The sequence below is a fragment of the Vigna radiata genome, chromosome 7 (assembly GCF_000741045.1).
Source record: "Vigna radiata var. radiata cultivar VC1973A chromosome 7, Vradiata_ver6, whole genome shotgun sequence".
In the NCBI taxonomy this organism is placed as follows: Eukaryota; Viridiplantae; Streptophyta; class Magnoliopsida; order Fabales; family Fabaceae; genus Vigna; species Vigna radiata.
In genome coordinates this window covers 47,103,176-47,117,114 of record NC_028357.1, presented here as the reverse complement: position 1 = coordinate 47,117,114, position 13,939 = coordinate 47,103,176, and the positions used below count along the sequence as shown (strand labels likewise).

At 30.9% G+C, this 13,939-nt stretch overlaps 2 protein-coding genes across 2 annotated transcripts; both read right to left on the bottom strand.

The window, feature by feature from the left end:
• Nucleotides 1–938: 938 nt before the first annotated feature.
• Nucleotides 939–5,953, bottom strand: LOC106768922 (pectin acetylesterase 10). Its single transcript, XM_014654311.2, has 12 exons — nt 5,114–5,953; nt 4,758–4,840; nt 3,810–3,939; nt 3,605–3,678; nt 3,403–3,489; nt 3,191–3,315; nt 3,004–3,064; nt 2,426–2,479; nt 2,143–2,220; nt 1,803–1,908; nt 1,510–1,655; nt 939–1,414 (listed from the first exon to the last, which is right to left on the bottom strand). Exons 1-12 carry the CDS (start codon nt 5,322–5,324, stop codon nt 1,307–1,309), a joined length of 1,263 nt encoding a protein of 420 aa, XP_014509797.1. The 5' UTR covers nt 5,325–5,953; the 3' UTR covers nt 939–1,306.
• Nucleotides 5,954–10,349: 4,396 nt separating this feature from the next.
• Nucleotides 10,350–13,478, bottom strand: LOC106767759 (protein NRT1/ PTR FAMILY 4.5). Its single transcript, XM_014652709.2, has 6 exons — nt 13,054–13,478; nt 12,799–12,892; nt 12,491–12,708; nt 11,764–12,186; nt 11,563–11,687; nt 10,350–11,460 (listed from the first exon to the last, which is right to left on the bottom strand). Exons 1-6 carry the CDS (start codon nt 13,054–13,056, stop codon nt 10,515–10,517), a joined length of 1,809 nt encoding a protein of 602 aa, XP_014508195.1. The 5' UTR covers nt 13,057–13,478; the 3' UTR covers nt 10,350–10,514.
• Between the last annotated feature and the right edge of the window lie 461 nt (nt 13,479–13,939).

Below are 13,939 nucleotides of genomic sequence, written 5' to 3'. Positions count from 1 at the left end.
AAATCTTTAACAAATAATTTTTTTTTTATATTTTAAGTATTTAATAATATTTTTATATTATTTATCTAATAAATTAAATATTTTATTCATGTTATTTGAGTTAAACATGTTGGTGAGTTAAAACATAATATAATGTTAAAAATTATATATATTATATATAAAAAAAAACACACATATATATAAACATTTTTCTAGAAATTTAGAACAAAATTTTACCATTTATTAAGTAATTTAAAAAGAAAAATATATATTCAATGGTAAAAATAAGATTTAATCAAATTTATTTAAAAAAAATATATCACAAGTTCAAATTTGAGTCATGTAAATGCTTCCATGTAAATGCTCCATTAATGTAGAGAGAGAAAGAGAAATATTGTTAAGGATATTAGAGAGGTGTAGGGTATTTTTAGAATAAAAGAAAATATGAAGAAATATAAAATGTTTTTGAAATAAATTAAAATAATGAGAAGGTTAAGATCCCACTTGAAAAGGTGTAGGAAGCAACACCCCTGTGAGATGTTAGCTAAACGAGCGACCCACATGGCCCATTTCATATGCGTGTTAACCAACGGAATATATTGGATCAATTTCTTTGAACTTAAAACAAATATTTTTTTAAAAAAAATTACTTATTAAAATTAAAAAAAAAAAAACTTATTTTTGAAATAAAAATTTCTTTGAAAAGCTAAATGCAAACTAACCCATTCATTAATACATATAAATCCCAACATGTATGATGAAAACCAGCACAGCGACACACTAGAGGGCAAATACGGAATGAAATAAATACGAAAATTAGCAAATGTCAAAACCTCTAGAATTTGCTTTTCTATCCTTTTATTATCCTAAAACAAAATAAAAAACAAATAGCAATAAGATTTAAACATATGCATAATTTGTGAGACTTAGTGAAGTTTAAAAGCTATGGCACAGAGAGAGAAAGAAGCTTAAATGGTATATAAAATAAGAGTGTAATCGCAAATCCATAATAGTTTTATGGACTCTTAGAAAGTGAAGTTATAAAGTAAATTTGCAGTCATTTATACAGTATATTATTTTGACTATAAAAGATGAAATGTTGTTTCATCCATTGGAGAGAATACTGTGTAATGAGAATCGAAGAGGGAAGAGACAGAAAACAACTTACTCCAGAGAAAGGAACCTGAATCTACTTGAAAAAATAAAAATAAAATTGAATGAACATAGCTTTTTCTGGCAATGTCTTTCTTCTTCAGATCCCAATGGCTGCTTGTGTGCAATGTAGGAGCAGAATAATTTTTTTGAAAGAATAAGACTTGAGCAGTGATCACTTAAAAACCAAATTATGGCAGGTTTTGTCACAAGGGTAAGGACAACCAATAGCCTGGACACTAACTCGGTCAAAAAACCAGTTCCCAACAGACTCTGCGATTCCCTGCTTGTAGTTTTAGACAAACATTAGATGCCTCACATCAAACCTTAAAACTACAACCAAAATATAATCAAATTCAATATTAAGGAAAGACGTACCCTGTTTCCTATACGAGGAGAATCACGAGCAAACCACGTATCCTGTCTTTCTGATTGACAATGTGCGAAACATGAATTTATGAATAGCCCATTTTTGTAAGACCGTGAGAAGGCTCTTGTAGATCTAAGCATCTGATTTCGAAAACCTGTTTTATTCAAAGTTCATGATGTTGCTACCAATTAGTAACCATACTGAAAACAATTCAAGTCACGGAAATGCTACTCCAGAGACAGAAAATTTACAAGGAGTAAAAAGGAAATAAAAACAACCGTTGAAACTTATAATTAATTACCTTGAAGATACTGTATCTGTGGTGCACTGCAACGTGCATAATCTTTTCTGCATTCATACCAGTTCCATCGGTAGTCAGCAGATGGTGGAGCAAGACTGGCTTGAATCTGAAAAAAGTTCAAACAATCATCTATTAGCCTTTCAGTAATCTGACACATGCTCGTCACACATAACAATAAGGGTCAAACTCATTCACAAAACATGAAATTCCATGCTTCAAAGTCATTCACAAACCATACTCCACAAGTGATAAGAAACTACCTAGCTTATGAAATGTTGCTCTCAATATAAACAAGAATTTTTGTCATGGGAAAAATTTTCATATGGTGAAAGGATCTTACCTGCCAAGTATCATAAGCTGCATTGAGAAGAAACAGTGGTGTCCTAACACCGGCAATTAAGTGCTGAGGAAAATAGCACTGACAATAAAATTCATAATAGAGTAAGAACAAATATTAAGAGATGCGTCTGCATTGAAAACAACAAATGATGATAACAATACTGGTATTCCATCATATTATGCCCCATTTTAATAAAATATATTTCATCTCAAGTAATATAACCAGAATTTTATTAGACCAGTTGTGTAATTTAACAATCTTGAATGACAGTAATAGTAGTTACCAAAATTGGATTGAGGCGACTGGTGCAACTTCTTGGAAGGCTGTTTCGCACTCCCTGTCATGCAAAGATGCATCAATTAACTTTTGTTGTTTTACATGCATGCATTGCTAATAATTAAGTAATCAGAAGTTATTGAAAGCATCCTACAGGAAACTGAAATAAATTTCCACAACAAGGTGATTATCAATTATAAGGCACTATTACATCTTTACTCTTTTCCTTCCTCGTTTCCGATTGACCAGTGAGCATGGATCTTCTTAGAATCATAATATTATTGTTGATTGTACTTATTTAGCAGTGAAGAAACTCATTTCAGTCTGACCAAATGTTGTTGTCATTGTTTCTCTGGTGTGCAAAGGCAATATAAAATTTTCTACAACATAGTGATTTGAGACAGTCTCCAAGCCAGCATTAAAATTTGAGATTATTCGTGGTTCAGGCTTGGGGCAAACAATTGTTTGGAGTTCATGACATTCTGTTTTCTGCTACGAAGTTATCTGAATCACCAAATTTTACTATATCTATAACATAATAGAAACAGAAAGGCAACACCATTAAATATTCAAATGAGTAAAGACCTGTAAGGTGACCACACTTCCAAACAAATTCCTCAAGCTGCGACGGCCAGACACATCAACACTGAAACAATACAACTCAAGATGTTTATTTTGTCTCCTAAAGCACATGTTCTAATCAGAACTAAGATTCATGACCAGATCCAACAATTAACACATTTGAATTGAAAGTTGATTGGATGATGTTTACGAATCAAGGAACAATCCAGCATCACTCAGGCATTTTACTCTTGTGGTTCTAGGAAACAATTCCCGAAATTCATCACAATGTATAATAGTAGCTAAACCTCCTGCAGAACATCCAGATAGAAGAGCCTGAAAAAGAAAAAAGCATAGATAATATCAAAAGGAAATCAGGCAGCAATTTTCTTTTCCTAGAATTATCAGAGGCTAGAGGGAAACCTGTTTGGCATAGCGCATTCCTTTTGACATTAGATCTTCCATAGCAGCTTGCCAAATGCGTTGCCCTCTGAAATATAATCCTGCTCCCTGTGGAACAAAGATGAATTCGGTATTAATTCAACCACATTCACCATCAACCCTACATAACAGAGTGTATGACTTCAGGAGGAACTTGATGTTGAAAACGAGCTGGAACTCTTACCGCATTTTGACTGTCCCCACTAAATGATGCCCCATCACAATAACGGATTTTTATTCTATTCCAATTGAAAAAATCTGAAAATATAATCATCAAAAGAAAGATGAAACTAATTTCTACTTAGAAGTGAAGAGTAATAAGAATGGACAGGCATAAACATCTGTTATGTGCGTGTATATGCAATGCTGTTGAGTCTGACAATTGTAACCTGGATTTTCCTCAGCTTTGTTGCTCAATATCCCAATAAATGGTATTTGTTTTTCCATAAAGAATGAAGAACCATGACGTGTTTTCTTACTGTAAAGACAATTTTTTATAGTTCCACACCAGCCTCCTCCCTGTCACCAAAAGGTTTAATGAAATTATTATGACTCAACAGATCAGCAGGATATTACAAGTTTGCTAGAGTTACATCAATACACCGTTTTGTCCAGTGCACGAGAATTAAGCCAATGAAGATGCACAAAAATATGGTATCGGCAAAATCTCTCAGATTCCAAAATAAGTGCCACCAATAATAAGAAAAATTATAATCTACAGTCATCACAGCGAAATGCTAAATTCCATAACTCCACATGCTATATGGAAGATCCTTACACATCCTTGTACGTTAGAAGGAGTATTGGTTGAAATTTCTCATTCCAACTTCAAAATTATGTCTGACTTAGTGCCATAATCATATCCAATACATTCACAAAGACATTATCCAAAGTATTTAGAAAGGTAATCCACATTGCCTGTGCAATGATTTCCATGTGGGTTGTTAATATGTGCATAATTTACTTGCATGGAAAGGTAAGGAATGGATAAAAAAAAAAGTTGCATGTCATAAACCAAACACCACTGAGGATCTTCTTGACATCTAAATACGTTGTATATTTTTTAACAGGGCAAGCAATGCTCCTACTTTACCAACATATAGAGATGAAGAAAGAAGGGAAAGATTATATGCAGCTTTACAATAATTAAGTAGTGTTCAAGAGAGTCAATTTAAGATTGCATTAGCATAGCCTTTCTGGTCAATTAGTGCATGACCACTTTTATCAAGAAACTGTCAAAAAAAAAATGAAAAGGATGATCGTAGTCAGTAACAAAAGAAAGACCATTGTGTTCCGTCTTTGGTGCACCCAGTTCAAAGTTCAGGAGTCTGACATACCTCCAATTGTATAAGCCAACTGTTTGATCCTGAACCATATCCCCGATGGAAGTGGTAACCTGGTAAAGATCCATCCAGGCAGACTGCACAAAAGAACAAAAATCAAGCTATATGATAATTTCCAGATCTCAATCAAAACCAGTAAAAGTTATTGGTAGCTGTGTTTTAGAAACAAATAACACGTTTCTACATCGTTCTCAGTGTTAAGTTCATGAAGCATGTAGGCCCAATATCTAAATTTGAATGCTTCTGAAAAAAGGCACCAAATGAACAAAACAAACATTGATTATCTCATTAATTTGATCTACCAGATTAGCGCCAAAGAAAGTAAGCATATGTGAAGAAAGAATGAATACCAGCTCCTTTAGCAGCAGCTCCATTAATAAGTGTAATCCCAACCATCAAAGGTCTGTAGAAACCTCTTCCGTTGACATATAGCATATCTATATCTGTCACATTAGTATCCTCCATGCCTTCTACCCATTTCAATATCGCCAAGCCCACAAACAAAAACATCCTCTGCTTCAGCAGCTTCATGCCTCCACGACTCTTGCTTCTTTGGCTCATTGCCAACAGAAACAAAAACACAGTGGCAACTAAAAGGGCTGCTTCACCAGAACTTTAAGCATGAAAAGGAAGAGTTCAAGAGAGTATAGTTGGAGGGAAAGAAGAGAATGGGGAACAAGTATATTCTTTTGGGGGAGAGGGAGAAACAAAAAGGCAAACTTTTTTCCAAAGGGTGTGAAATTGTCAAAGTGAAATCGCGGAGAGGAAATGATAAGATAAATAAGCAAGCTTTCTGCTTGGGTAATAAAGTAACAATGAATGCAGCAATAATAGCTGCAAGAAAACACAGAGGAAGCTTAAATAGAAAACATAGAAAGGTAGGACAGAGTTTTAGGACTGAAAAAAAACGGAAATGATAAACAGCAAAGTTCAAGCAACAAGCAAGAAAGGAATGAAATTGATTGAGAGAGTAAATAATGGCAATCACATGAATGAAATGAAAGTATAGATAATGAAGGAGTGAGTGAGAGTAACTAAGGTTGTAGCTTAGAAAGTGAAGGCAAAGAGAAGGTAAGGAATGTGAAGAAAAGAGCACCGACATGAAACGTGAGAAGAGGAAGCTGGCCAGAGCTGTACCTCACTCCCATCATTCTCACACTGTTGAAACTCTGGGCCCTCTGCTCTCATGAGTTGTGCAAAATCCCATTACAATTTCAGCACTCATAACAATTATTTTATTCTATCTTCATTTTCTTTCTATTTTATATCCAATCTTTAACCAAGTAATTCAGAACTTTAACTTATTATATTGGTAAGTTTTTGTCACTGCTTCATTATTTTTACTAAACTTTACACTCATATCTACATTTGAATACTAATGAAATCAATATTTTTACTCTCTCTACTTCTCTCCGTGTATCTGTCACCTTGTTCTGTTCCTGTTATTTTGGTGGTACCGCATACAATTTAAGATTCTTTTAGGACCACGGGACTTCAGCACATTTAATATTAGTTTGGTTCTTTTTCAAATCTTGAACACGTTAGTGTTTGAGGAACCCAGATTCAAATAAAAATATCACCTTCAAATGCTCAACAACTCTTTCTTCCAATGTACCGAATGTCTGTGAACAAAAACATTCTTAACAATCAAGCATCGGCTTTTCTGTTTCAAATCGTTCCTTCTGAAGGTAAATCATCGTTTGATTCAAAAATCAGCAAATAAGTTTAGTAAGTTATAAAACACATGTCACATGTCTATATACTTTATTATTATTTACATTTATTTATTGGTTTAGTAACCAGAATCTTATAAAGATATTTTTGTGTGATTGTTTCAAACATAAATTTGAGAGAGAATGAATTAATAAATTTGAAAAGATTTGAAGTGACAATTTGCATTGTTTTTTTTAAGGAATTTGAAAAAAAAAATAAAAATATTTGAAAAAAAATTGTGAATGATTTGATAAATGTAATAAATAAAAAAACATTTTAATAGATTAAAATGTAATATTATAATTTTTCTTTTATGATTCAAATATATATATATATATATATATATATATATATATATGTATGTATGTATATAATTTTCTATTTCTTTTAATCTTGTATTAATAGTGAATGATAAATTTAAGGAAGAATCGAGGATAAAATAGTATTGTTCCTTTAAGTGAGACTAGAGACATTTGAAAACCAAATTATAAAATTTTGTGAATGATTTAATGAATATAAAAAATAAAATAAAATGTTTTAATATATTAAATGGTAAAATTACATATATTTACTTTATGATTAAAATTAATAGAAAATATGTAATTGTAATAAAATTAATAATTTTAATAATTAATATTATTTAAATTATTGTGTATTTTAACTTGTTAACTACTGTAATAAATTTAATAAAATTGATATTGTTTAAATTATTGTGTATTTAAAAAAAAAAAAGTAGCTCATAATTTCTAAAAAATAAATGACAATTTATTTATTCTCTCGGATTTACATGACAACAATTTGTATTAAGTAAATATTTGTATTTTTCAAAAAGAAAAATATTTGAAAGGTCCTCTTTGTGTCTTTTAGTAGTTTTTAGATTTAATTTTTTTTTCTTTAACAGGCTTGATTAAAATATACAAAATTCGAAGGCTAAATTACTGTCTCTATTGCATGCGATGGCGATAATGTGAGAAAAATAGTGAGCATGTTAGATTATCATTTTACAAAAAATAGGACTGTCACAGTAAGAATGAAAATACTAAATAATATAACTATAAAAAATTATGTAAAAATGATTTTTATATATTGTTATACATATTTATATAAAATAGATACACAGTACAGTTATAAAACTATTTTGTATACAAATAATACATGCATTATTGCATATAATTACTATATACATAAGAGAGGGGAACAAAACAAGAACAGATATAAGTAATTCATTATAAAGTCATTTTCAATAACAGTTTTTACGCGAGTTTCTTAAACTAAATTTTGTATTTTTTGCAGTATTTTTTTTTTAGTTTTCATTTTTTTTTAACTTTATATTACATATTATACTTAAAAATTCAGGCTTTTATTCTATATTTTTCATACAATATTCCTTTAAGAGAATGGAAGAATTGGGATAGAAAATTTATGATTTCTCTACTAATAGATTTATCATTTTAAGTTAAAAAATTACTAAGTCATATTTGAAATCTTAATTAAAAAAAGGCAGAAAACATTAATATTGTAACGATTGGGACATAATGTCTTCATTCGTCCCCCTCAATTTTCCCCTTTCTTGTCTACATTTTTAACCTAAAATAATTGAACCATACTCATATTGTGATTGTGACTTTGTAACGAATATAGCATACCACAATGCCTATATAGTCAATAGTGACCACTACTTCATTTATGGATACATTAGGAGATTTTTTTTTTTTAAAAAAAAGAAGAATTTCTTTATGAATTTTTATTTTATAAACAAATTGAAAAGTAAAAAATGGATGTGATTTTCTTACAAGTTAATTTACACATAAATTAATGTTAATCAAGTTTATTTTTTATTTTATTTTCTAAAAATTCTCTAAAATAATTTGTACGAACATATTAGATTTCAATATGTGTTCATGAGCTAAATTTTCAAGAAAATAGTTTAATGTTAAATGAAAGTCACTTTATCTTTACTAGATGGACAACTTTAACACTAGTTGAAACTAAAAAATCGATATTTGTATTTTGCCTTTAAACTTAAGATTTGTAGTCATTTTAACATTTTTGTTTTGTATTTAAACATGTTTTAATTCGTTGTTAAAATAAACTTGTTGACGCTTTTAATCTTTATTTCATCTTTTAGACTTTATATTTAAAAACCATACATTTAATATCTATATTTGTCTCTTTTAGCCTCTACATGTTTATGTTTGGCTTTCTATTAAAAGAATTTCAAATTAAGTTTGATTACATGTTTGATATTTTTTAAAATATACTTTCACATGAAAAAAACTACTTAAATTTTGTTGGGTGAAAGTAAAAATTGAATTCTTTTTATAATTTTTGTTTGATGTATGGATGACATTTATTTTAGTGGTTTGATTAACCTTTTTTATTTAGACAAAATTAATGTTGAATAATATTACCTTGATTTGATAAAGAGGACCTTAAAGATATATTTATTGGTATAGGTAATGCAAATTTATTGTGATATTTGGTCACTTGTAATTCTTTGATGGTATTAGGATATACTGAACAGATACCCATGCAAATATGTGATAAATTCTTTAAAATCATTATCCTTAAAATAATGCAAAGGTGATTGATGTGAAAAAGAGAACGTGTTATAAAACATAGCATGTCGTCAATTAAGTGGTTTAAGCTTTATTTTTTAATTTTATATTATAAAAAATATTTCTATGTAATTGTGACATCATGTTGTTTAAATTTTTCTATGCTGTTATTATTATATAAAACATTTTGATGTCAAATATTTGTTAGTTATAAAAAAACATTATATTTAGATTTAAAATAATTCACACGAGTTTAATTAAAACTTTTGAAGTATTCAGTTTGCAAAGAGTATGACATTATGTTATATTCTATTATGAAGAAATATTTTCCTGACTTATTTTACAGATGTGTCTTACAACTTTATAAATATTTTGTTCTTTTTATATTGATGGCCGACATGTTTTTCATTTTCCAAATGGTTATCATAGTTTATTCTTAATTTTTTAATATTATTTAAGTGGGAGAATGTAAACTATTTTAAATACTATAGATTACTTTAAATAATACTTAAAATGTGTTGAAATTGTTTTTTTTCTCGTAAAAGAAAACACAAACTTTTTCTTTAAAATTTTTGTAGTCAGCTTTAATTTGAGGTCACGTGAATATCATTAGCCACACCGTCTTAGAATAATTAATGAATCTATAGGCGATGAATGCGTTACAACAATTACATAATAAATAAGATGGGCCCACATATCTGCCCATCTGCATTACAAAGCCCAAAAGGAAAATGATGGCAGGTTCACTACAAAGCCTGTAAAGTAAGTTGATAAAAATATTTCTATAAATTCTATTTAACAATATAAAAATAAATTTCACAATAACTATATAAATCCGATAATTTTAATAAATATATAACGTCCTCCGTGATATCACTGAATATGTCTCTCAAAACATATATAACTTCTAAAATCATTATTAATCTTATTATTTTAGATCTGAAAGTCCACCTCGATTAAAAAAATTCAACAAATCTTACAAGTTGTGAGGTTAAATTAAATTTAAAATTAAATTTTAATTAAATCTAACTTAATATATATATATATATATATATATTATATTAAAAAAATAAAAATTATATAAATAAGAAGATCTATCAACTTTTTATTTTAAATTTTATTAAAGTTAAATTTTATTAATTGTTTTATTTACAGTGGACGTGATAAATACATAATGGTTTAAACATTGTTTACATGAAACATTTAATATTTTTTTAATAAATTGCAAAAGTATAATTCTCTCATGCATAAATTAATTAAGTTTGAATCCACTTAAAAATTATTAAATTATTTTATTCATAATGGATGTGGATCTCATAAAACTATTGCAGAATACACAATGGTAGCAACAATATTGCAGAGTCTACATCATGTGATCATGAACATTATTTACATGACCCATTATTATTTGTTTAATAAATTGTAAAAATATAATAGTCTGATGCATAAATTAATTGGAAAGTGAATCCATAGGTTTAAACTATACAATAGTTTGTGATGAGTGAAAGGTTTGTCGTGTATGTTCTTCATTGGAGGCAGTGTTTTGGAGTGAGGACACAAAGCTAGCAGAGATGTTTTCATGGTTAGGAGGTGCTGGATCTTTCTGCAACATTCCCTTGTCCTCAAATGGTACACTGCTTTGGTATTTGTACCACTTTGCACACAACAGATAAACGAGAAAGTTAAGGAGGCTGAGTATAGCCAAGAACCAGTAGAATAATTCCACATGGTTTTGGTTCAAATCACGTCCCTCTAGCCACCCTTTCTTGCTCTTTCCGATACTACCAGTTACCAAGTTGATGAGCTCAACAAAAGCTGTGCTCAAGAAGTATCCAATGGACAAGGAAAGAAAAGAAAATGAAGTTGAAAGAGAACGCATGCCATGAGGAGCTTCTTTGTAGAAAAACTCCAACAACCCCACCAGTGTGAACATGTCAGCTATGCCAAAGATTGCGTAGTGGAAAGAGAGCCAGAAGAGGCTGATACGGTGCTGATTGTGATCATTGAATTCGTGCTTCCTCTTCACTTCTATCATCCCTGCTATCACCATTGAGATTGCTGACAAAACAAGACCAACCCCAACTCTCTGTAGCTCTGTTATTCCATTGGGGTGACCCGTGATTCTCCTCACTAAAGGTACAAAAACAAATTCGTAGACTGGTATCAAAAGGGTCATGAATACTAAAGGAATTATGGGAATGGAAGCTGCTGGGATGTTAAGTTTGCCGATGTATGTGTTCATCAAGGTTCCTTGTTGGATGGAGAAGGTTTGCAACTGGGCTAAGCACGTGTTCATGATGATGGTACTCAGAAGAATAGGCATCATCCTTGTCAGAATCTTCACTTCTTCAACTTGTGTCACTGTGCAGACTTTCCATTTCTTTGCCTCCATGCCTTCAGGTAGAACAGCAGCTTTATCTAGAACACTGTTTGTGAACAAAATAAGTATCATGAAGTAGTTCAATGTTTAAAAAACTCAAATTAGTATAGCAGAAAGCATTTAGATGAGGTATAGTAGAAAGTCCAACCTGAATTGGTGAGTGTGAGGGATGATTTTTTTCATGAAATTAGAGTCATGGCTTTGTATTTCATACAACTCATCAGAATCCACGGGTACTTTCACCCTCCAATTCTTTATTGTGACCACCAGCACCTGCAAGAACAATCTGAAATGAAACTTGAAAGAAGTTGAATGAATATGAATGAAACATGGAGGGGAATGCAGAGACCTGTAAAACGCTTAACAATGGACTCTCTCCTGGCACCCTGGTACGATAGAATCTCTTTCCCGAGAGAATGCAAAGAAGACCAACAGCTGAACATGTGAGAGACATGATAAAACCTATGTACCATTGACGTTCTGTGCTCACATAAACTACAAAGACGACTCCTATGCTGGCCCCAACTGTAATGCTAAACAAGAACCAATTGAAGAAACTGGCTAGCTGTACGCGTTCTTTTGGTTTCTTCTCGTCAAATTGATCAGCTCCAAGAGCAGGTACACAGCCTCTGATTCCACCACCACCAAGTGCCAGCAAGTATATTGAAGCGTAAAAGAGCAAAGCCTTTGTGCCATGCACACATCTTGATTTTAAACATGGATCAGGCTGAAGTTTCTGGTCGTGAGATTGAATCACAAGTAGGGAGTATCCCTGCAATTCAAAAATATCAATCCACATAAGGATCAGTTTTAATTCAAAACCTTAAAAATGATTTTTTTTTCATATGATATATTTCCCATGACACCTATGTCTAACACATTTTTTCTTATTGATTAAAGTCTACATTTTTTTAAATAAAGAGTGAAAGCCATGTAACTTGTGTGATTTTCAATAAATTTAAAATGACTGTATTCAAAAGTACATAAAAAGATATATTTGTAGCATTGCCGTGTTTCAAGCATTTAAGTTTAGACCCTGAAATTAAAACTAAGTAACTAAGTTGTTTATACTTTACCAACAATTGAATTAAGCCAAAGAGGATGCAAGTGTTGAGGCGATTCATATAGGTATCAGAGACGAAGCCTCCAAGAACCGTCAGCAAGAAAGCAGTACCCAACAAGTTTGTTGTGGTGGTTGCAGACCCAGAGTAGTCAAAATGTATGACAGTCATGAAATATAAAACCAAGCTTACCATGTTGGCCACAAAGCCTATGTTATCTAACAACATCATTGCTGCAGTAAGAAACCAACGAATTAGACTATTCCATTTTACTTGAAGAAAGTTTAGAAAAAACGTGAATGAGGAGAAAATAGTTTACCCACCGAAGATGAAATATGTGGCTCTATATCCTCCTTGTCTCGTAGTCTTATCTGCTTGGTACTCAACATCTCCCACCTTATCCTCAGCTTTCAAATCCTTCAGTGTAAAACATCACATTCAGAATCATTTTTGAACTATTTGAATGTGCAAAGATAAACAGATAACAAAAGGGACGTGGATAATGTATAATATATATGAACCAGAATACTGAGGAAAAGTCTAAAACTGCATATTGCAGGCAATATGCAGATAGTTACCATGACTCTCGAATAGAATGTTACAGCTTGAAAGCAGCAACAACTCTGAGAGAAATAGGAAGGAAAGCTTGCTTGTAGTGCAATCCGTTTGAAAAGTGTGCTTTATTTATAATGATCACCCAGTTGCTTTCATGACAAGGGTGACACAGAAAGCATGCTAATGAGTAATCATACAATGCTTTGTAAGAAGGGATATCCCCATTGGCTGATAGTGTTGGCATAGTATGCTAAACCGGCTGCAAAAATTAGTAAAAATAAAAGAGTATCTTTAAGAGAAAGATGATAACTTGGACAAAACCTACCACTGATTTTGTTAAAGCCAAACATATGCTAAGAAGTAATAATTTTGGAATGTTGTGAGGTTTGATCTGATTGATGACAATGTCCGCCCATAAACTGCATCAAACTATAAATGTTTCATTGCTGACAAAACAAAGCAGAAGTGATCCAACAACATCGTTAATATCAGAGCCTCCCATCTCTATTATGCAACAGTGCATCTTTTATCTCTTCTTTTAACTTTGATGCATTGTGATATTTACAGCTCTAATAACAACTGTCATATGTGCGTAAATAATAATTAAAGAAATCTGTAGCGTACATGAAAATTCGCATGTAATACTAATAGAACAATTACTAAAATATGATTACCGTATCGATAATAACTAATTAAAATCAAAATAAGATTAAATATGTTTCCTTTAAGACTTCTTGTTCGTTCCATTAGAGAATACTTGAGTTATCAATTATACATATTATCAAATTTCATGAGTCAATAATATTGAAGAATATAATTTTATCTCTTTAACGTAGACAGTACAAGTTAAATTCATATAATATATTTTAACATTATAAGAATTAACTATTTATTATTGATGTACTGTAA